Genomic DNA, 23853 nt, shown 5'->3' on the forward strand with positions numbered 1-23853 from the left:
TTAAACTCACTTTAAAAAAAAGCATGCAAATTTGCAACTAGCACGTCAAAGACCTAGGTTTTGTGAGCATGTACATTTTTTTTCGAAAGTGTTCACTCGTCAATATGATGCACCTTCCCCTACAAAATGAAATATAGTTGTCACTGAGATTTAGATACACTCACCTAAACTTTACTGAAATAAATAGAAGCGATGCAGTGTATTACATTGGAAACACTGCAATTATGCATTATGTAAAAACTTACATTTCTTGGAATGGAATTGCAGGACTTCAAAAAAAATATATAACTATAATAATAATTAACCCATATTGGTCTTTGCCAAACGGAATATATTTAGCTTAATAAAACACAGGCCTTTGGCACGTAAGATGGAGGAGATGATTACTGATAAACTATCTCGATTAACCTCTTTGAATTTGCTGGGAACAGAGAAAAGAGGGTGGGACACAACCCCAGCACCGTACCACAGATAAGAATTGGGACTATAAGACCATCTCGGAAAGATCTGCACTGGATGGATCCTTTTCCTAGCCTTCAACAAAGAGAGCGGAACCTCTGAGGAAGCCTGATCCCGGGGAGAGGTCAACTCTCGAGCCTTGACCCCAGAACGTTGAGCATCTGGAGTGGTTACATAAAGGCAGGCACTGGAAGAAGCGCTCAGACGGAATGACAGCAAATTGGGTCCTTAAGATACATATTTACCCCTGTGGAAGAGTAACTGGCCCATCACAGCGACAACACGTACCGGTTACGCATACTAGGTGGCTACCTCCGACCCTAACCCAACAGCTGATATACCACTAAGTAACCCGAAACACAGATCTCTCTCTTGGTCAACCCCATTTTACAGAGCAAAGTCAAGGGGCTCTGAGGAAGCGGCCTGGTCCCCAGACCTCCAACTAAGTGGGGCAACACCTTGGTGGAAAAGGAGAGTCAGGGATACAGTTGAATTACTAAGACGCCGAGTGCCACACACCTAAACAAATCTGAGCGGTACAGCTACAGCACTACCTCAAGCTAGAAAGGGGACTGGTACAACTTAGTGCAGAGAATAGCCACTACATAGGGGCGTGAGACCTCCAAGAAAGGGAACTCTAGCACAAGCTCAGATCTGCAACGGTGACTTGCAACCTACCAACCCCTCGGATGAAACACGGGATAGACTCCTCCACTGCACGCAACCAAAGCAACCCTGATGCCTGGGGCCAGACCGAAAAACACCTCGCCAAGACCCCAGCCAGACGTCAAGAAGGCCAAATGTAAAAGTGCTGGAAGCAGACACAATAGGTGGTGATTCGCTTTCCTCACCACCACAGCTTCAGAGGGTAACATCTCTGACCAAAATGGCCATGGATAAGGAAGAGCTCTTAAACTGTCTGAAAGCGATGGAGGCCAGGCTAACGAACACCTTTCAAGACCAAATGGGGGAAATAAAGGAAGAGCTGAAGTCAACCCTACAGGAGGTGAGAAAGGAAATGAACGAGCTGGGGGAAAGAGTGGACATAGTTGAGAATGGGCTATCAAGTATGGCGGAAGAATCAAAACAATGCAGCATCCTACTGGATCAGGGGGCTAGAGCAATGAACAACCTAGAACTCCAAGCCGAGGACCTTGAAAACCGATCACGTAGGTCCAATATCAGGGTCAAAGGCTTGGCTGAATCGGTACTTGACAGCGACCTTAGGGACACCATGCAGCAATGCTTCAGTGGTTTGTTAAACAACACCCAACCCGAAAAGATTAAATTCGATAGGATACACAGGGTAGGCCCCAAGATAAAAACGATCCGGGGGGAGACCCAGAGACGTGCTGATCGCGTTGACATCCTATTACTTGAAGGAGGACATCCTGAGAGCTGCAAGAGCGCACACAGACTTAACGATCAGTAGATGTTGCATACAACTCTATCAAGATCTGGCGCTCACGACTCTCCACAAAAGAAGGCTAATGCAACCAGTTACGAAAGCCCTGCAAAACACATATCATACAGATGGGCCTACCCATTTGGGTTATCCTTCACTTGGGAAGGAAAGACAAGAAGAACCGGCACCTGTGAAGAGGGTTAAGCACTGCTGTGCATGGCGAAAGACCAGAACCAGGCAGAAACCAGACCACAACAGAATGTTCCTAATAGCCAAGACAGCTCATGGGAATGGTCGACACAGAGGAAAAAGAGAACCAACAGAAAAGCGAAGTTAACCGGCCCTTACAAACATCAAGAACGATTAGAGAATTGGCGGAACGCAATTCGCAATCGGCAGGGGAGCAGCCAGCTAGCTAAAAACGGCTAGTCGAGCAGATTAAAGCGGCAAGTAACAACAGATGAGAGCCCGTACGGAGCTAGGAAGACATCACATCTTGGAAATCATCTCAGGGTATGAGAATATCCTGGCGTATAAGGACCACTGGGGAGCAAGTGGCCCAACACCTGGGAACGTTATCGGGGGGCTGAAGGGGGATTCCTCGGAACCTTGTCCACATTGTACCTCATTTGGAGAGCGGAGGAGGATAGGGAGAGGGGAGGGAACCGGGAGGAGATAGACAATTGGCCCAGGGACCAAGAAAAGAGAGGAAGATGAGGGGAGATGGAAGTGGGAGACTTTAGAGAAAGGCGGAGCAAAATGCGAGCGCAGGAACACCGGCCTAAGTCACAATGGCTGAAGCGAAAATAGTATCCCTTAATGTGCAAGAGCTAAACTCGCCTGTAAAACGCTGTGCTATCCTAGGTAGATCGGAGGCGATATGCAAGCAGCGATAGGGATCCTGCAGGAGACACATCTCCTCCCAAAGGATAAGAAGAAGATGGTATACAAGGCTTTTCCCCCCATCAATACTTTGCCTCCAGTGGCAAAAAGACAAAGGGAGTAGCCATATTGATTAGCCGTGCCTTAGAGTTTAAGAAACTACACCTGATCTGAGACACCGAAGGGAGGCACCTGGGACTCAAGGGCACAATTAAGGGTCAAATTTACACGATACTAGCACTATACGTTCCCAACGATAAGCAGGACACATTACCGGGTTACTACAGAAACTGGGAGGATGGTGTGAAGGTCAGCTAATCATAGGAGGGGACAGACTTCAATTGCGTGATGGACCCGACTCTTGATAAAACACTCCCTCCTACGACTGCCGATCAGAAAACCAGACAAGCACTGGGGAAACTCTTTAGCGATCTGGGGGTGATCGAAATGTGGCGGTTCTTCCAGGAAGAAACTAGGGGATACACTAATGTCTCGGCAGCACATAGGGGCTATTCCAGGATCAATATGATCCTGGTCTCAGCCTCCCTGATCCCCTGTGTCACGAAAGTGGAAATAGGCGCGAAATTCCTCTCAGACCACGTGCCGGTGTTGGTCTGTATGGAGGCAAGCGGGGAGGGAACCAAGCAACGCCCACACTGGAGATTAAATGAGATGATTTTAAGGGACATAGCACTTAGAGCGCACATGGAAGGCATCATAAATAACTACTTTAAAGAAAACGATAATGGGGAAACAGATTGGAGGGTGATCTGGGATGCCGGCAAAGCAGTTATATGCAGTGAATTTATCTCGCAAGCAGTGGTTTACAATAAAGAGAGGGCCCTCATAACGCAAAAGCTAGAAGGGTTACTTCAAAAAGCTGAGAAACATCATAAGACTTGTCAAACACAAAAGTCACTAAGGGAAGTGAGGACGATCAGAGCCCAGCTAGAAAACCATATCACTGACTGGGTGGCACAGACACTACTGAGCACCAAACAATCATATTACATACACAGTGGGAAGGCAAACACATTTCTTGCAGCCAAACTGAAGAAACAGAAAACACGTAACTACATTACACGTCTCAAAGATAAGCGGGGGGAGTCACACACTGCAGAGAGAGAGAGAAACTAGAAATAATGGTACAGTTCCACAAGGACTTGCTGAAACCCGAAAACCTCGAACTTGCAAGTCAAAAATCTTACATGGCAGCGACATCCCTACCTCAAATCACAGAACACGACAGGAACACACTAGGGGAAAAGATAATGGCCCAGGAGATCAGTGATGCAGATTCAGCACTACCGGCGAATAAAACGGCTGCCTGGACGGTCTGGGTAATGGCTACTACAATACATTCAGTACGCAGCTGCTCGCACCACTCACACACCTCTTCAACACCATTAGAGAGAAAGGGTTGGTCTTGGCCGATTATAAGGAAATCAACCATACTACTGCTAAAACCAGGTAAAGATCCCTCTGAATGCGCTAGCTACCGGCCCATACCACCCCTTAATACAGACGCAAAAATGTATGCTAGAATATTGGCCACCAGGCTGATAAAAGTTCACACTGAAATTATACACGAAGACCAGGCAGGATTCATTAGAGGAAGGCACACACAAGACAATATAAGGCGGGCCATAGACGTCATTGAAATGGGGACGAGAATGAAACAACAATTCTTAGTAGCTAGGCTAGGCGGGCCTTTGACAGCCTCTTCTTGAGACACCATAAATTCACTACCCATGGCCATCTGGAAATTGCAGGAGTTCGCCAGCATATCTGGGTTTGCTATTAACTAGTCCAGATCCAAAGCAATTAACATAACTGAAGAGAGAGCGGTGATCACAGGCCTGAAAGAAGCCTACCCCTTGATCTGGGAAAACGACACATTGGAATACCTGGGTGTAAAACTAACTAGGGACACAGGGAATCTGTTTTGAACAAACATTACACCCTTCTGGAAACAACTACAAGATGATATGCAGGGATGGAATCCCAAGAATTGTCCTGATTTGCAAGAATCGCAGCTGTACAAATGACCCTCCTCCCCCGCTTGTTAAACGTGGTAGGCTTGGTGCCGACAGATATTCCTCCCCGCTCAATTCAGGAGCTACAAAAATCAATATACACTTTTATCTAGCAGAGTAAGAAACCCAGGATCCAAAGACGAATCTTGGTGCGTCCACCCCTTCTTGGGGGCCTGGGAGTCCCAGGCATCGGGAGATACATAATGGTTCCCCAACTGGGCCGATGCTCAAATGGGGGGGACGGAACACCCTGGAAGGGTAGTGTGGGATAGAACAAACGGCCACCACAATCCCACTGGGTATGAAGAACACTCGACAGGGGCTAGGCCCGCTCTCCCCTCTGGCGCAAAACGCAGACTTTACACCAGGGCTGCAGCAGAAGTTCTGGGAGGGGTGAAGAGGGGGTGGGGGGAGGAATCGCTGACCTTGAAAGACCTGTACCAAGGGGGATTCCCCCTCATTCTTTACAGAATGTAAACAAAAATCCGGACTTGGGTGGGGGGAAAAAGAAAGATAAGTTACACACTGGATCTCTCACCCAACAGTGAAAAGGGCGGGAACCAGGCCTCCAACCGGCCTGGAATTGACCATGCAGGAGGGTTCACTTGAGAAGGGGTTAACTAGAATATAAAGATTGCTGGATAACGCGCAAACAGGGGACAAACCTCAGTACAAGGGTAATTGGGAAAAGGACATAGGGGAAGCAATCACGGAAGAAGAATTGGGGCAGAGATGGTGGAGAGGACACAAATCATCCAAATGCATGGCAATCAAGGAATCGGCGTACAAGTTGTGCTAAAGGTGGTATATGTCCCCCCCATCGCCTACACAAAATTAATGCACAGTACCCTCCTGATTGCTGAGACAATGCGGGGACGGGGGGACCTGTACCACATGTGGTGGACGTGCCCGAAGGCAGTAGCGTGCTGGAAAGAAATCCTGGGGCTCATAAAGGAGATAACAGGAGCAGAACTACTGATGACACAAAATAGTTCTACTAAGAGTAGTTTCTGAAGGCATATAGGCACCACCGGGGCATAAAGCTACTTTAATCACTCATCTACTGACAGCAGCCAGAATTACACTTGCTCAGAGATGGAAGAATAAAGAGGGGCCAACAATGGCATGGTGGTGGGTTAAGGTCTGGGGGGTTATGGCAATGGAAAAAGTAAGTGCTCTAAAGATGGGTAAATATCTGAAATATTCCTGGCAGTATGGGACCCCTTCCAAGACTTTGTAAAGGACAGAGAAGCCCACTTTCACAAACCGTGCATTCTTAAAAATATTCATGAGGGCTAACGGACAGAAGGTTTGCATGGGCATGCACGCACAGAGCGGAAGGACGCTAAACAAGGCGGGGAAGCCTCGGGGGCCAATCAAGTTAGGGTTCTTGGGGTTGGGGGGGTGGGGAGGGATGTTTGATGGATACTTTTGTTAAAACATTGGGGGAACCTGATCTATCGATGGTAAGGGTGAAGTCAAAATATGGTAAACAAGTCATGGAAATGTGATATAGCAATGACTTAAGTATGTTGTAACCTGTCCAAGCCCACGATGAATAAATAAAATTGGTTAAAAAAAAAGAAGCCTATGTTGGGGGTGAATCAGGACTGTCCAGAAAAGCAGATGAGGTGGGGTTCTGGAGTCTCAATACCATTAGAGGCAATGGCACCTTTCAACACCAATATAAAGAAGGGCTCTCCTGGAGGATTCAACCATATCCTGCCCAGGAGGGCTTTTAGTTACTAGAACACAGGTGAAAAGGGTCGATAATGAAATTATTGAAAAACCTCCTCCCTTCTGGTTCATTCAAACATTTCAGCACAATGATGTGTAAAGAAACACACCTATGATTCCAAAAACTAGGCCCTAGGAAGAAATGGATCACTTAGCCCCTTTATAAGGCTGAAAAACCGGGTGTAGATGCATTTCCCTCCAATACAAAGTGTCACCATTGTCAACTGTTTGTTCTCAAGATATTTATTATAGACTTGCTGTTCATTTGTTCACTGAATGTGGACCCCTGTCGCTTATTTTGAATAGCGACAGTAGTATTTGTATTATGTTTGTTGTTTAATATCACTATGCAAGAACAATATCTTGCTTCTGTTTTGTTCTGACTGTGCAAACTACGATTGCTTGTGTTTGTGTTGTTGTTATCTATGATGTTCAGAAGTAGCTCTCAAAATAATGTAAAAAGTAGATACCAAAAAACTACATAAAATACAAGTTTTTGGAATCATAGGTGTGTTTCTTTACACATCATTGTGCTGAAATGTTTGAATGAACCAGAAGGGAGGAGGTTTTTCAATAATTTCATTATCGACCCTTTTTACCTGTGTTCTAGTAACCTTTCAACACCAAGGCATGCCAACCAAGGCTGCAAACCAAGGCATGACAGCCAAGGCTGCAAAACAGGAAAACGACAGTAAAACAGCCCACAGATGGTGCCAGCAGAGAAGCCCAGGCACAGCCAACGAGGGTAGTCAGCAAGACGACGGAGGAGGCCCACGGACAACATCCAGTAGACTAAAAAATTCAAACTGGAACTAAGCCAATATAGCCAGATCTGGTCCTTAAAATGCAGCAACACCCAAATAATCATAGTAATCTCCCGGCAATTAAGTACACGGCTCGTCTTCCAAGAAAGTCCTGCACGAATTGAGTGTAGGCTCAGGTTCTTCCCTAAATTGACCCAAAGGGGCTGTCCTAAACCAGGCCACCAATAACAAAAACAAAGTGTTAGGCAGCCAATCAGCTGACAATCAGATTGGGCCGTAAAACCGCTCTCAACCCATACCATTTCTCTTCTGATTTGCCTAGTATGGCAAATAGCCAGCTCAGGGCCAGGAACAGGTGTACAACAGTTCAAACTACTATAGAGGGTGCATGGCTGGGCTCTTACAAAGAGCACATATGTGCACAACAGTCACTTTAGGCCTGCCTCATGTTTTCCCTGAACAAAGTGAGCGTAGAGACCTTTGGGTATCGTGCATGCAATGGATGGGGATGCAGAATAACTCTGACACCAAATAATCAAACCAACTCAGGAAGATGGCAAAGGTTGCTGTTTTATTAACAATTATCTAAAACAGGGAGTTACAACGGACATTCGCTCGAGCTCTCAGTGAATTTCTCAGAAAAACACAGCTATATACTAAATAATCATCATATGGGACATCATTCTACGTGACAAATGAGAAAACCCTACGAGGAACTGTGATAGGATCAAGGGGAACATCTAAGGAACAAGTTACTTACCTGTAACTGTTGTTCTCCAGCATGGGTCTGGCATGGATTCACATGCTCATGAATATTCCCCGTCGTCAGGCTGGGAATCCTTGGTAAAGAAAAAACCAGTATCAGTTTCGTTTCTGATCTGTCTTTCGTAGTAATAACCAATCACTGGTCTCTGCGTCATACTGACCACAGCCAATGACTGCCCTCTACCTAAGCACCGCCTCTGGCAGGCATCTTCAGATTTGGAAGCACGTGAAGTGGCAGTATGACCAAGTGAAGAGCCGCAGAGGGGTAGGCGGGAGGGTTCGCATGTGAATCCATGCCAGACCCATGCTGGAGAACAACAGTTACAGGTAAGTAACTTGTCCCTTCTCCAGCATGGGGTCTAGCATGGATTCACATGCTCATGAATAAAGAATACATAGCAGTACACACATGCACAACCACGGGAGGTGGCAAAGGCTCAACATTAAGCATTGCATCAAACTCAACATTAAGCATCTTACCTCCTCACCAGGCTCACCTCAGGCGAACAGGTTGCGCAGCACTGCTTGGCCGACCCTGGACTCCTCCCTGGAATCCCGGTCGACGCAGTAGAATTTCGTGAAGGTGTGCGTCGACCTCCACGTAGCAGCCCTGCATATGTCCAGCAGGGGCACACCAGATAGGAACGCCGTGGTAGCTGTGATCGCTCTGGTGGAATGGGCTCTCGGACGGCCAGGCAGCGGTCGGTTTGCCAACCGGTGACAGTACATGTTACAGCCGCAGAGCCATCTGGAAATGGAAGCCTTCGAGAGAGCCTTCCCCTGATTGACAGGTCCAAAGTTCACAAAGAGTTGTGACGTCTTCCGAAAACACTTTGTGCGGTCTACGTAGAACTTCAGCGCTCTAGCCACATCCAGCGAGTGCAAAGTCCTCTCAGCCGGCGACCAAGGCGACGGGAAGAACACAGGCAACACCAAGGGTTCGTTGAGATGGAAGTCCGACGGTACCTTGGGCATGAAGGAGGGGTGCGTCCTGAGCACTACCCTCGTGTCGTGAAAAGTCAAGTACGGGGCCTTGCAGGAAAGGGCCTGGATCTCCCCCACTCGTCGTGCGGAGGTGATGGCCACAAGAAACGCTGTTTTCCACGACAGAAATTTCAACGGAGCCGAGTGCAGAGGCTCGAACGGAGGTCCCATGAGCTTGGTCAGCACCACGTTGAGCTCCCACGCCGGGGCCGGAGCCTTCACCGGCGGGAACGATCTGAACAGTCCCTTCATGAACTCTTTCACCAGACGATGAGACCACAAGGACGTCCACCCCGTGGTTCTGGTGTATCGGGAGATCGCAGCAAGATGAATCTTGATGGACGCGTGTGCCAGTCCAGCTTTGGCCAGCGTCAGCAGGTACGGCAGTACTTGGGGAGCCGTAATCCGTAGAGGGTTAATCTTCTGTGCGTGGCACCAGACAGAGAACCTCTTCCATTTGTGTCCATAGCATTTAAGAGTCGAGGACGCCCTGGCCTTTGCCAGAACCTCTCTGCAGTCGGCCGGTATGTCGTATCCTCCAAACTCTAGCGCTGCAGGAGCCAGGCCTGCAAGTTCAGCGATTTCGGGTCGTGGTGGAGGATGGCGCCTCCTTCCCTGGAGAGTAGATCCGCGTCCACCGGCAGCTTGATTGGCGGGGACGCTGACAAGTCCAGAAGGTCCGGGAACCATATCTGCCTCGGCCACGCAGGTGCGACGAGGATCATCCTGCACCGTGACCTCTTGAGCTGGTTGACGAGCCGGATTAGCAGCGGCAAAGGAGGGAACGCGTAGAGGAACAGGCCCTCCCAGGGGAACGAGAAAGCATCGCCCATGCTCCTCGCCTGGGGAAACCTGCTGGCGAACCTCAGGCACTTGGAGTTCGTCGCCGTCGCGAACAGGTCGATCTGGGGTGTGCCCCACCGTCGGAAGAGGCGATCCACTAGATCCTGCCGTAGCTCCCACTCGTGGCACGAGCGCAGCTCCCTGCTGAGCGAGTCGGCGATGGTGTTTTTTATCCCTGCCAGATGAAACGGCACCAGAAATATCCTTTGGGCGACGGCCCAATGCCACAGGTCCTGCGCCTCCTTTGACAGCGCTGGGGACCTGGTTCCGCCCTGTTTCCTGATGTAAAACATGGTGGTGGTGTTGTCGGTGAATATCCTCACCACCTTGCCCTTGAGGGACGGAAGGAAGGACCTGAGGGCCCAAAACACTGCACGGAGCTCCAGGACGTTGATATGTAGGGATTTCTCCGTCGGGAGCCAAAGGCCTCTTGCGTGCAGATTTTCGCTGTGCGCTCCCCACCCTTCCAGGGAGGCATCCGTGGTCACTGTCTCCTGGTGGGCTGGGGTCTGGAAGTCCATGCCCGCCGTCAGATGCGCGCGGGTGCCCCACCACCGGATCGCTCGTCGGAAACTCTCGTCGAGTGTGATCCTTTCCTCGAAGCTGCCCGTCGTTTGGATCCAGCGCGCGTCCAGGAACTCCTGCAACGGGCGCATCCGGAGCCTGCACATGGGAATGAGGTAGCTGCAGGAAGACATCATTCCGAGGAGGGACTTGATGGACCTCACCTTGGCCGCGTCGGCCACCAACATCCGCTGCACCTTGCCCAGGATGGTCCTGGTCCTCTCCTCCGACGGGGAGGCCAGAAGGGACACTGTGTTGAGCCTCGCTCCCAGAAACAGAGCGTCTTGCGCGGGTACCAGGTGGGATTTGGCGTAGTTTACGGAGAATTTTCGGTGCCCCTTTAGGATGGGAATATGGAAGTAGGCATCCTCCAAATCCAACGACGACAGGAAGTCTCCTTCCTCCAGCTGACCCAGGACGTGCTGGAGAGTGACCATCCGGAACTTTTGCGCCTTGATGAACTTGTTCAGACGTCGCAGGTCCAGGATGGGGCGCCATCCCCCCGTCTTCTTCACGAGGAAGTATCTCGAGTAAACTCCGGAGCCCCGAAGCCTCTTTGGGACGAGTTCGATGGCGCCCTTCCTGAGCATAGCCTTTACCTCCAGGAGAAGTTGAGGGACGTGAAGTTCTTTCCTGGCCACGGGGGGGACGCGCGGACACCTTCTTTGAAACTCGAGCGCGTGGCCCCGGGACAAGGCGTCCAGCACCCAACGGTCGGTGGAGATGGACTCCCACACGCTGACTAAGCTCGCCAGCCGGCCTCCCACCGGGGTGCTTCGGTGGGGGCCCGACCCCACGGCCGGTTCAATCCTGCTTCGACGAGGCTTTGCCGCCTTGACCTCCTTGGCGACGACGGCGGGGTCCGCCAGACTTGCCTCGTCCTCTGTAGGCCTCCTGAGACGACGAGCGGCCCGCTTGACGGTAGGTGGAGAAACGGCCGCCGGAACCTTTGGAGGCGCCCTTGCCTCCGCTGCTCCGAAAGGGCATCCGTCGTTGTTGCAGAACTCCAAGGGCCCGGGCCGTCTCGGTGTCCGCTTTAATGGCCTGAAGGGAATCGTCCACTGTTTTCCCAAACAGGTTGTTCCCATCGAAGGGCATGTCCAGGACTCTGGTCTGAACCTCTTGACGGAAGTCCGTAGCCTTGAGCCATCCACGCCGCCTAAGGCAAACGCCGTTGCCCAACTGGCGGAACCCAGTGTCGGCGATGTCCGTCGCAACGGTAATGGCGTGGTCCGAAGCCACCTCGCCTTCCTGCAGGATCTCCAGGGCCTCTGCCCTCTTGTCATCCGGCAAGAAGTCCAGCAGGGGAGCCAGTTTGTACCAGAGCTCCCTGTCGTAGCGGGCCACGATAGCCAAGGCGTTGGCCGCTTTAATCGTCGTCGCTGCAGACGAGATGACTCTGCGTCCCATAGCGTCCAATTTCTTTCCCTCGCCGTCCGGTGGGGAAGTCGATGTGGAGGCCGCACCCCCCCCCCCGCTTTTTTCCTGGCCGCCGCAGAGACGACGGAGTCCGGGGTAGGCTGCGCCCGGAGGCACAGGGGGGCCGTGTCCGGGACCCGGTACTTTTTCTCGTACCGGTCTCTTCTAGCTGGCATCGTGGAAGGGTTCTTGAGGAGGGTGAGGCCCTCATCCCAAATGTCGTCCAATAGAGGCACTGCGAGGACCGTCTTCCTCTTGGCCTCGCGCCGCTGATAAAGGAAACCTTCCTCCTTCTTCTCCTCAGGGCAGAGTTGGAAAAGCTCGGATGCCCTGGTGATCATGGAGTGGAACGATCCAATCTCGTCGGGCGGAGAAGCCCTGGTGGGAGGCGACGACAGTACATCCTCGTCTTATACCTCGTCGTCCGTACCCGTCGCTGCCGTGTCAGTCCCCGTATCATCCCCTCGGGTGGACGGGGAGGAGGGCTGGAAGGGGCGCGACGGCTGAAAAGGAGGCGGAGGGTGGATCCTTCTTTTCTTGGTAGGGGGAACACCAGAAGGTCCCGGTTCTGGGTCCCCCGACGGGAGAGGTTCCGTCGGCAACGGTAGTCTCGTCCTTATCTCTGAGCATAAGGACCGTATAGCCAACAAAATGGCCGCCGAGTTGTCTCGCGGCGCTGGCAGAGGGGAATCCGACGGGCGATCAGGGGCCCCGTCGGTACCCTCGACGATGTCGTCGTCACCTGCGTCGGGATCCATCCCGACGGGCCGGTCTTCTTCCACGCCGAGGCCGTGGCTTAAGACCTCGACCAGCTCCTCCTCCGAGGTTGAGGCCGAATCTACGACGACGCCCTGCCCCCCCTTTTTCTTCCCCACGGGGGATTTCACGGGGGTCCTATCAATGGGCACAAAAGAGGACTCCCTCCGAGGTGGCAGGGAGACTCTGAGCCCCGAGGTCGCCACCACTGGTGTAGCCTCCACAGGCTGAGCCAGGGCCGCCGCGACAGTTTCGATAGAGGGCTTGGCCGGATGGATTAAGGCCTTCACCACCTTAGGTGCGCTCACCGCCTTATCCTTGAGGGGGGGGGACACTGCCTCGCTCCCCCTCCGCCTTTGAGCTCGACCGGGGCCTCTCCAGGAGCCTCGCCGGGTGCTCGGCCTTCCTCTTACCCGACCCAGAGCGTTGGCTCGTGGTTGATGGAGCCGGGGAGGGTGCGCCCAGCCTGGCGCCCGTAGAGCCCGACCGTTCGGCGCTCCCGGTGCCAGCGGACTCGCGGTGCTTGGCCTTATGTTGGACCCTCGTCGCCGGGGCGTCCTCAAAGGTCTTAGAAGACCGCTCGGATTTCTTCCTCTTCTTCTCGCCGGACGGGCTCTTCCCTTCCAGCCAGTTGGCGAGACGTTGATGGCGGTCCTTCATGGTCCGCTCCGACATGTTGCCGCAAAACGCACAGTCCTTCTCCACGTGCGTCTTGTCCTCATGTAGGCAGTAGAGACAAAAAGAGTGTTCGTCCTCCTTGAAGACGTTCTGCAGCTGGCATCCAGGGCAGACCCTGAACAGCTTTCCGGGCGTCGAGCTTCCCTTCTCCTGGGCCATGACCGGGCCTGAGAAACTTCTGGAGTCCTCCAAAAGCGTAGCTCGACGAAATCTTCACCCTTGAGGGGCGCAGACGAATCCGACACGGGTCCCCGTTGATCGGATGGAGAGTCGGTGGAGCTTGAGGCTCTTTTGACCGGAAAAACGAAGTTTTTGAGAAAAAACAATAAAAAAAATAGCACTAACGCTCGAGAGCAATAGCACGAGGATCCCAACACATGAACGTGCGGTAAAAATCTGAAGATGGCTGCCAGAGGCGGTGCTTAGGTAGAGGGCAGTCATTGGCTGTGGTCAGTATGACGCAGAGACCAGTGATTGGTTATTACTACGAAAGACAGATCAGAAACGAAACTGATACTGGTTTTTTCTTTACCGAGGATTCCCAGCCTGACGACGGGGAATATTCATGAGCATGTGAATCCATGCCAGACCCCATGCTGGAGAAGTATACTTTCTATACGGGCTGGGATTACGAATGGATATCTACTGTCAGGTGGACAACTTGTGCCTACCTCCAAAACATGTAATCTTCAACAATATTAAGTACACAGTATTTCATTGGTCTTCTAACTATAAGGCCCTTCATTACACAGCCCTCTATAATTGGTTGGCACGATCATGCTATGTCTGGAACATTCGGTTCACTTAGCAGCACGCAAGCTCAGACCCAGGTGCCAGGAGGTGGAAATGACTTTACCTCCCCACCCAATTAGCCCATCATCTCTCATGCCTTCTGCCATGAAGATTGTCTTTGAACTTGGCCTTGCAGAGTATTCTTGTCTCTGGGAATATATGGGGGTGGGAGCACGCACTGTCGTTCTAGGACACCAAGCTCAACTCTCTTTCCATCCTTGGCTCACGTGACAGGAGACCACGATTTTGTCAATTTTGCAGCATTTAAATGTCTTAAGGGAATAAAACTTGGCACGCTTGGTGTTCTTTATTTGCACCTTAACAAGGGATGTTTCAGCTTCTCAAGTTCACCGCCTTCAAGAATAGATAAGCGGCCTTGGCTGCTTCAGCTTTGACGCCAGGCCAAACGGCTTCACCATTCGTATCCACGATCTCAGCTAATTCTTGCTGCGACACAGTTCTCAGCCTTTCCTCTCCATGGGTCCTGGCTTACTAAATTCATGACACTGATGTCCAGTTTCTATACAATGGCTGCTTTGCCTGCCGTCTATTCACTACATATGGCCAGCTTCTACGATCACTTATAGTTTACTTGCGTTACAACATTTGCACAGTTATTCAATGGCTTGCATTTTCTTCAGTGTTTTGCATACATGCAATCTTCTTTTCGCATATGAAAGTTTACTCGATTCTTAACTTTGTCATTAGTTTCTGTCAGATCCATGCATTCTCTTCAACCAGTCTTCTCTGTGCATCACGTTCGTCTCTTGTGATGTCACTGACTTCTCTTTCACTCTTTTTCATATCCCTTCAGGGAGTTCCTCCCTCAGATTGTCGTCTCTTCGGGAACACATTTGATATGGCTTTCTCAGTGGGTACCTTCTTTCAAATACTTGCAGTGGTATGGTCACAACTGCTGGTGTCAAGCATGGCACAATCTCAGGCTTCCTACATGTAGGATGTAAGGGGGCGGTATTTCCTGCAGAGGAATGTAACTGCTCCTCTACAAAAGCAATCCCTGAAACAAAATGGCCGGGAGCAGAACTTAAAAGCAAATATATTGGTAACCCAATGTCTATCAAAAAGGCGCATTGAATTACCAATGTGGTAAACTAGCTTGCAACCCATGTGAAACCAAAACTAAAATTATAGCTGCCACCAGCCCAGTCCTTTAAATAAATGTAAGGCGATCAAATTACCCTAGGGCACAAATTAGGTGCTTAGAAATCACCCATTATGGACTAGATAGTCTAAGTGAGTAAAAAAAGGTTTCAGTGTAAGGGGGGCTTCAGTAGATATTCCACTAGCTACAAAAATAGGTACGAGATCCAAAAAAACAAAAACAACTGAAAAAGAAGGGGACAGAGCAAACAGTCAAGGGATCCAGGGGAAGAATACCAACCTAAGCCAGTCAAATCCACACTAGAGAGTGCAGAGTCAGGCTGAAGGTAAGCTCATGTTTACACAATGACCATTTTAGGTCAGCCTCATGATCCCCAAAGACAAAGGGTTTGTCCAAAACGAAATGGCCGGGAATGGGGCTTAAGAAATATATTAGTTCCCAGCTGGCTACATTAGTGTACTGGTACATTGGGCTACTGATGTGCTGAAACCGGCTGCACCTCTGGTGAAGCCAAAAGTAAATTACAGCTGCCAACAGTGGAGATTGGAGACTATAATGGGGTACTTTAAAATAACTCGCCCCCGGATGCCCCTGGGCCTGGCGCGCGCTACAAATAAATAAAATACAAATACAAAATACAAACTCATGTAATAGGAGCAGCCAAAGGACAGCTCATCAAAAAGGATTGCAGTGTCATGGGGACAGCAGCAGCAGGCTGCTGACCACAAAAAGAAGAAGGGCAAAGAGCCAAGGAAACCAAGACAAAAAAACCCGAACATTTTCGGGTTCCTATAAAAGGGCACCGCAGATCCACAAAAAAGGAAATCTGACTCAATACTTACTGTTTGAATTAACATGATCTCAAATATTAAATATAGTGCATTAAAATGTGGGCCTGTGGCAATGTGTTTTGAGCGAGTTCATAAGCGCATGCTAGGAGGCTTTGCAAAAGTCCTATCTGTGATAAGACTTTAGAAAGACCACCTTGGATGAACAAAGGGACACCCCTTAGGTTTAGTCTGAACTACCCAAAGGTGTGGTAGCTATGGCTGAGCATCCAGACTTAGTCTAAGAGGGATGAGGGCTGTATTGAGGCACACAGTACTCAGAGCATACACTTTGTTCAAGAAAACACTTACAACCTTTGGTGTATATAAAAAATGCTTATTTTTATGTAACCTTTAGTGTGCAACTTTTAATTGAGGTAAGTACCATCACACAGTAGTATCAAACAGAATATATATGCAATATCAAAATGATAAAAGATACTTTAGAACACTTTTAAAGTAACACAAAATTGGTAGAAACCTCTGAAACAGGTATGCAAGCTGTAGACCAACCTGTATAACTTTAGTTAACCTCTGCTTTGCCAAACTTAAGAAGAAGTCCAACCCTATTCTAGGCGAGTCACAAAGTCAAGTGGAGCAATGGGGAACTGTGACCTAGGGCTGTAGAAGGAAAGTCACGTAAGTAGTAGACAAGGCAGAGTCTCTGAAGATTTCTTCAAGTTTGCAGGTGAGTAGCATTTCAGTTTCTTTAGTAAAGCGCACAAGGGGTTGTCCACCCCAATGTAGATCAATGTAGGCCTAGGAGGGGACAGCTTAACGGCAACCCTCCGAAGCACAGGAACAACAAAGCAGGCCCCAGGTAAGTACTAGGGGTTAAACAGTACCTTATCAGTGAAGAAGCTTGTCCAGCAGACCCCGGTTCAGGCTTCTTGGTAACTGAAGAAAACTTGCAATGGATCTGGTGGTTGCTCTCAAGTATCTGGACGCCCAGCAAAAGATATTTGCAGCACTGGCTCGTTGGTGCCTTTTTCAAGGCTTTGTTGAAGGATGGTTGTCCTGCGGTGAACCTTGCTCCGGTTCTCGGTCCCCGTCTCGGCTGAGGGGACTTTCAGAAGCGGGATCCAGCCTCTGGAGTTCCAGGAGGATGCTTGCAAAGTTTCAGACGAAACCGTGTTTCGGTTGACATTGCACTGCAAAATGGCAAAGGACCTCGGGTATTGGTGAGTTGCGGGAGGGCGCAAAATGCAGTTAGTCTTGGCAATGTTTAGGCACACAAGTCCAACGTAGGAAGTCGTCCGCTTCAGGGCTTCCGTGTCGCTCAGAAGTTGATGTCGGGGCTGCAGTATTTACTCAGAAGGCTAAGGCAGTTTCTGGAAGTGGCTGCGGACGTCCGCCTTCGGATCTTCAGTTCCAGTGGTCGACTGAGTTTCTGCTCCAGGACCCTCGTGTTTTATGCAGGAAAACTGGCTGTGCCACCAATCACCAGACATGCATTCATTCAAACTAGGGGGTGGCTGTCCAATAGGGACAGTGTGATGAATCCAGTGGGGTCATCACCACATTCCCGACGGTACCCTCCTCCCATGTGGCTAGGGGACGGCAGCCGCTACCTGAGCCTGGGGTGGTTATATGAGGGAGGATCACATTGGAGGAGATGCAGTATCCCCCCACCCCCTTAAGGAAACCCCAAGATACCCAAACTGCTAATGGCATACTGTCACTCTAGACAAAGCTCCATGTGTACCTCAAACACTCACAACATACGCAAAACATCTTCTGTTGCTGACATTTCTTTATGTGAATTTTTGGATCATCATCATGTTGGAAAACCCATTGTATCTATGGACTTCAGCTCCCATAAAGCCTCATGTATTGAGACGAAGAAGAGGATGGAAGAGTTAATGCAAACTAAGCAAAGTGCAAAGACTAACGTGCAGACTCGTTGTTTCATTCCAGGTAAATTGCTCAGGACATTTAAAAAATGCCAACTGCAGTATTGAATGAAGCAGTATGGGCAGGAACAGTGGAAGGGAAGACAGGCACATTCATGTACTTGCGCGCAAAGGCGAGTTACACACCCCGGCATGGCATGAAGGAAGGAAGGAAGGAGAGACGCAGCAGGCATACCTGAAAGATTGCGTGAGTACCAGGAAGCACAGCAGAGCTCCTGGAAGTACAGTCATAGTAGGAAGCCGGCAAGTAACCGCAGAGCTGCAGGGAACGCTGAAAAGGCATCTGCAATGTGTGAGAAGCCAATCCATTGAGGAAGCTCCACCCCAGAGGCACGCCACAAACTACCAGTGAGTCGGCCCAAAGCCATTGGGGATCCAGGGGCGTACCAACAAACAGCCAAGTCAAGTGAATCGATCATGCGAGATTGATATTTTGGACTATACTCAAATGCAATTTAAATGCAGACAAACTAATGCTGAATCCATATTTCTACGAAAGAAGATTTGAATACCGACAAGAAATAGTGAAGTAACGAAGCCTGAACAAATATATATGCATGAGATGTCAATGGGGGGGGGGGGGCTGAAAAGAGTGTTACCCTAAGTAAACACATTGGACAGAACAAAGTAGAAGCTGATGTGATATATTGAAAACAGCAAGTGAAAACAATAAAATAAGTCCTGGTAAAGAGAAGGTACCAGGTAGCTGACATTTGGGGAAAGATACCTGGGCAGGGGAGTAAACCAGAGTATCTGCAATATCCCAAAGGAAAGGTTTCCTGACAGGGGAGTATACCAGGTAATCCATTAAACTTGTGAAAACACTTTTACCTTGTGGCGAGATACCTGGCAGGGGAGTATACCAGGGGATCTGAGGAGTCCATAAGAGAAGTCCATAAAGGAACTCCTGCCAGTCAAACATACCAGGCATTTGAGCCTATAAAAGAACTGTAAACATTTTGTGATGAATCCTGCTAGGGGTACACCAGACAAATCTTCCAGATTATAGGAAAAGCTAAAGAAAGAGGATTCTTTGTTTGGAATTCCTTTCAACAAGAGCTTTCTGAATTTAGTTTGAAACCTCAAGCAATTGTTTAACAAAGACACTTTTCGCCATCATACCTAATCCAGGGGAAAGGAACTATCCTCTTGTTTCAAACATTATTTGGATTTATTTTTATGTTTTGATTAATAACACCTTTTCCACTAAACATGTCACATATTTCCTTGCACTCTTGTTTCTAGTGTGAGGGGCAGTTTAGAATGTTTTGGATACAAGGACGGTTTCCAAGTTACTAACTACTTGGCACAGAATGATTCTTAGTTTTAGTTGAAGTAGGGAACCTCCTTCCTTAGGATAGAGCCAGAGAGGCGTTTCTCCAAACCATGTGCTGTTAAATAAAATGTCTGACACTGTGAATACTACAACTTTGTGTCCGCCTCGCATTTCTGACCCCTCACAACAGCCAGCTTCCCAGTATGAACTGGTTCCAGGCAGGCACACTGCAGGACAAAGACAAGGGGAGTTTTGGTCACCTCCCACACGGCCTGTCCTTTCAGGCACTAAGGAAGCCTTGGTGGGCTTTCCAAGGGAAGCCTTCCAAAGACAAAAGAACCATCAAGACCTCCCCCACTCAGGCAGGTAGAAGAAGGCTCAAGTAAGAACAAGTCATCATGAACAGGGTTTAGAACAGTACAGTCACCAATTTAGGCAAATGGTGACCCCTGTGTCCCTTACTGCAGCTGGGAAGGCAGCCTGCAACAAAAGCCCACAAAAAGACATGCAAAAAAGGTACACTGCCACCAGGTCAGATGAACTTGTACCAGTAACTTAAAGTTACTGGAACAATGAGAAAAGGGAGACACTGTTCCCCTCAGCACGCCACATAAGGTGGGGGTGTGCTGATCTCAAAAAATAAAATACAGGAGGGGCTTAAGGAAGGTACATAAAAGCGGGCATCTTGAAATGCAGTGGCGTTAATAGCAAAGTTGCCCTTTTGCCAAGAAGTACTGCAACCAGACAGAGCAGGGGCTGTGTGCACATAGAGAACGCATTTTTTTGTTTATTATTATTGTGCTCATCTAGTGTCTTGCGCCGTCATGGTCATATAACATGTCCCACCCTTTCAGGCTGTTCTATTACAGCTCCTTGATGCACTCAAGACAGACAGCTCCTTGATGCACTCAAGACAGACAATCTATCATGTACTTACTTGTCAAATATAGAAAATGATGTTGCAACGGGATGTCTTCCTATCTTCAAGGAGCTCTTCTGATTCAGGTCAACTTCAGCAATGCCTGTCCTGTCATTTATCTTAACTGATGGCAACTGTACTACAAAACAAAAAGGGCAACGTCAATTTAATGTCAAAAGGTGCAGACTTCAAAACGTGTGCTAATATTAATCCCACATAGTATTTAAGATCAAATAAAAGAAGGTGCACACTATATATAAATACAATGTTAATAGACGTTTCCTATATAAACCCTCTATCGAGACATGGTTCTGTACTACCAGGCTCGAGATGTGATTTTCTTTAGGTGTGCTTGACAAGTGCTTCACCTTATTAAATAGCAAGTAGATTGTTTTATGATGAAGAGAAGGGGGCGGATCTGATGCCTCCTGCACTGGAGAGCAGAAAAGAAAACTGTTGCCCTCATTCAATACCCAAAATGGTACAGACAGTAATGACTGGTCATTGTAGTGTTAAGCACCGCATCTGTGGTTGGGCTTGTCTGCTATCCACCAGCCATCCTAAGCCAGGGCGCAGGGGGCCAATAATGGCCAAGCCCGCTGACCAACAAGGTGCTCAACGCTATTAACATCCCGGGGCACCCTCTTTTTTTTTAATCGTATGGCTGTTTCGCCCAGCACACAAACGAATGTCCCATGAGAAAACACTAAAGAACTCCATGGCTTGCAGTGTAGGCACAGCCTGGCAAGATAGGTGACAGCAGGCAGCTAAGTGATTGTGTCGAGGGGTACTTGGTGGAGTAGGGTGTGGAGAAGGCAGGGCCAGTGGCTAATCGGGAGAAAAATGGAAGATGGTGGAGAGGAGGAGCCAACAAAGACCACTGTGTGGTTATTGGCAATACACACTTGAGTTCCAGGCAAGCGATTTTGTCCACGTCTCTCCCCAGATTCTAAAACAGGGCTGCTTGGTCGGCTACCCATGGTGCCAATGAGTGCCTGGAGCTGCAGCTTTTTACAGTGACATTGCTGTGCACTGAAGTCGGTCAGTCCAGCCTCGACAGCAACATTGGGCAGGGCGCAGAGTCCAATGAGGCCACTGCAGCTGCTCTCCTACTGCCTCACAGTCATGTGTTGAATTATTCACTGTCTGCTGGCACTCTGGACTTGTGGGATGGCCCACCGTGTCTCCCCTCCCGAGCATTACATTGGGGTGCACAATACAGTGGAGTGAAGCTAAAAAGACAACAGTTGTCTGTGCCCATAGAAGCAGGCTTTTGCAGGAGTAGACTCCTTTTCTTTTCAAATGCAGCAGTTCATCATTGCCTCGAATGCTATGCTGAAGCATGCTAAGTTTCATTAATTGTGTCATCTTCTGAAATCTTAACTCACAGCTGTTTCTTTCCTTGTAGTTACCAGTCCACGGTGTTCAATACCATGGTTGGCAGTACTAATGCTTCATTTTACCTAAACGCCTTTTGAGGATAGGGGTTCTCTGTTCCTTCCATTTTTCCGCTATAAGAGAGCCATGCTCGTTTTACCTACTATATTTCTATGACAGAAGAACAAGTTACTTACCCTGGTAACGTTCTTTCGACTGGATGGCCCTCCAATGTATTCCTCATCTTTGACATGTAGTGTCCAAAGCTTGCCTGCTTTGGACATTTCTCGGCAGAGGGCGCCCTGCATCGATGGCGTCGGGTCGATGTCCCTCAAAGGCCTCCGTCGAGGGTGACGTCATTGGATGTTATAAGGAGCACGCAAGGCGCCCGTTGCCTCAGTTCTAGTCCCCCCCCCTCCTCGTGTAGCAGAAGTGGCCGCAAATCAGGGCCTGACCGTACTCAGCCTTGTTGGAACGAAAGCTGTCATAGCATGGGAAATTCTACAGAGGGGTAGACTGGGAGGGCGATGAGGAATACATTGGAGGAACATCCAGTCGTAAAGAACGTTACCTGGGGTAAGTAACTTGTTCCTCGAATGGATTGTTTCCTCCAACATATTCCTCCTCTTTGAGAGACTCCCAAAGCAGTATCCACGAGTGGAGGAGGTGAAGAATTTTGTAAAGGTGAAATTTAAGGGGCAGAGTAAAGCACAAACGCCACATCATGATCGTGGGCAGTAACCAGGGAATAATGCTTAGTAAATGTGTGTATCGAAGACCATGTTGCAGCATCACATATGTTCTTAATCGGGACACCCCTTTGCAGGGCTGTCGACGTAGCCATGCCTCTGGTTGAATGAGCATGCAAGCCCTCAGGAGGCACCTTGCCCGTCAAAGCATAGCATTCAGAAATAGTGAGGATTATCCACCTAGACAAGGAGCCACATTACGAGGTTGGAGGTTACCATGGCGCTATTAGCGCCATTGCTGCCTCCAAAACCTTACCGACTCCGCCCTGCTGAATGGAGCTATTACCGGCCCATTCCAAGGTTGGAGGGACCGGTAATTCCCCATTCACCAGGGCCCTTCCCCATTCCCATTTGAGCCCCTATAGGGCTCAATGGGAATGGGGAAGGCGCTAATAACGGTACCATAAATTACGGTACTGTTATTAGCACTAAAGTCCCTTTGCGGGTCCCGTCCTTAACGCCTGCTAGAAGCAGGCGTTAAGGAAGGACCCGCAAAGGGAACTCGTAGTAGGGCAGTAAGGGATTACTGGCACCTGTGCCTTTATCGGTGCCGGTATTCCTTCACCGCCCACCTCGTAATGCGGCGGAAGGTCTGTTTAGACACAGCCTGACCTAGCTTGTGCCCGGTATACCCCACAAAGAGCTGATCATCCACTCTCACCTTGGACATTCTGGAAATATAAAAGCTCAAAGCTCTCCAAGGGTCCAACCTATGAAGCCTTTGCTCTTCCTTACTAGGATGCGGAGGATAGAAGGCAGGTAGCACAATTTCTGGACTCAAATGGAAGTCCTAAACTACCTTAGGTAGAAAGGCGGGTCTGACTCAACACAACCCTGTCCTTGAGGAATACAGTAAAGAGTGGCTTGGAAGAAAGTGCCTGCAGCTCGCTCCCTCTACGTGCAGATGTAAGAGCAACCAATAGAATAGTTTTAAAGGCCAACAACCTGAATGGACATGAGTGCAATGGTTCAAATGCAGCACCCATCAGAAACTTTAAGACCAAGTTAAGATCCCAAACCGGAACCTGAAACGGTGAAGGCGAGAACACATTTGTGAGCCCTTTTAGAAATTGCATAAACGGAGGAATCTTAAAATAAGAGCATTCCGATGAGCCCTTAAAGATGGAAAGCACTGCTGTTATGGAGAATTTTCAGTTTAGTGCTAAATTCTTCCCACCTTAGAGACCTCCAGCTCTTTTGCTGAACTTTGGGACTTTGAACTTTTAAATTCTCTGTGTTTTCTGTGTATGTGTTTCTTTTAATTATGGAGTCTGACAAACTACATAGGCATCATCTTTTACATTGCGTCACACAGCACCTTCAGTGCAGTGGCACAGGGAAGTCTTTTAGATTTCCCAAGGTTTAAATACCTTCTCTGGGATAAACTACTTTTTCCTAGAGCACTAAAGTGAAATTGACTCTACTTAGCATTGTACTTGCTAGACCCAGCACACTCTTACAATAGAGTACTGGAAGGCTTACTTAGTATCCCCTGTGTCTAAATGCTCATGTAACATTTTTATGTTACCCTTTCCTCACAGAATGGCTGGTGGCAGTGGTTTTGTCCCGAACTACCAGGGTTTGC

The 23853-nt window shown here is 49.1% G+C and overlaps 1 protein-coding gene across 2 annotated transcripts in view; it reads right to left on the reverse strand.

Annotated features, from left to right (window-relative positions):
• EXOSC8 (exosome component 8) overlaps positions 1–23853 on the reverse strand; it is a 639075-nt gene that overhangs the window by 283836 nt on the left and 331386 nt on the right. For both annotated transcript variants that reach the window (XM_069640787.1, XM_069640786.1), the window contains exon 9: positions 20161–20281. In XM_069640787.1, the coding sequence (XP_069496888.1) occupies positions 20161–20281 (121 nt within the window). The remainder of the gene's footprint in view (positions 1–20160; positions 20282–23853) is intronic.

Source organism: Ambystoma mexicanum, chromosome 7q, assembly GCF_040938575.1.
Source record: "Ambystoma mexicanum isolate Mex_15411 chromosome 7q, UKY_AmexF1_1, whole genome shotgun sequence".
Classification (NCBI taxonomy): Eukaryota; Metazoa; Chordata; class Amphibia; order Caudata; family Ambystomatidae; genus Ambystoma; species Ambystoma mexicanum.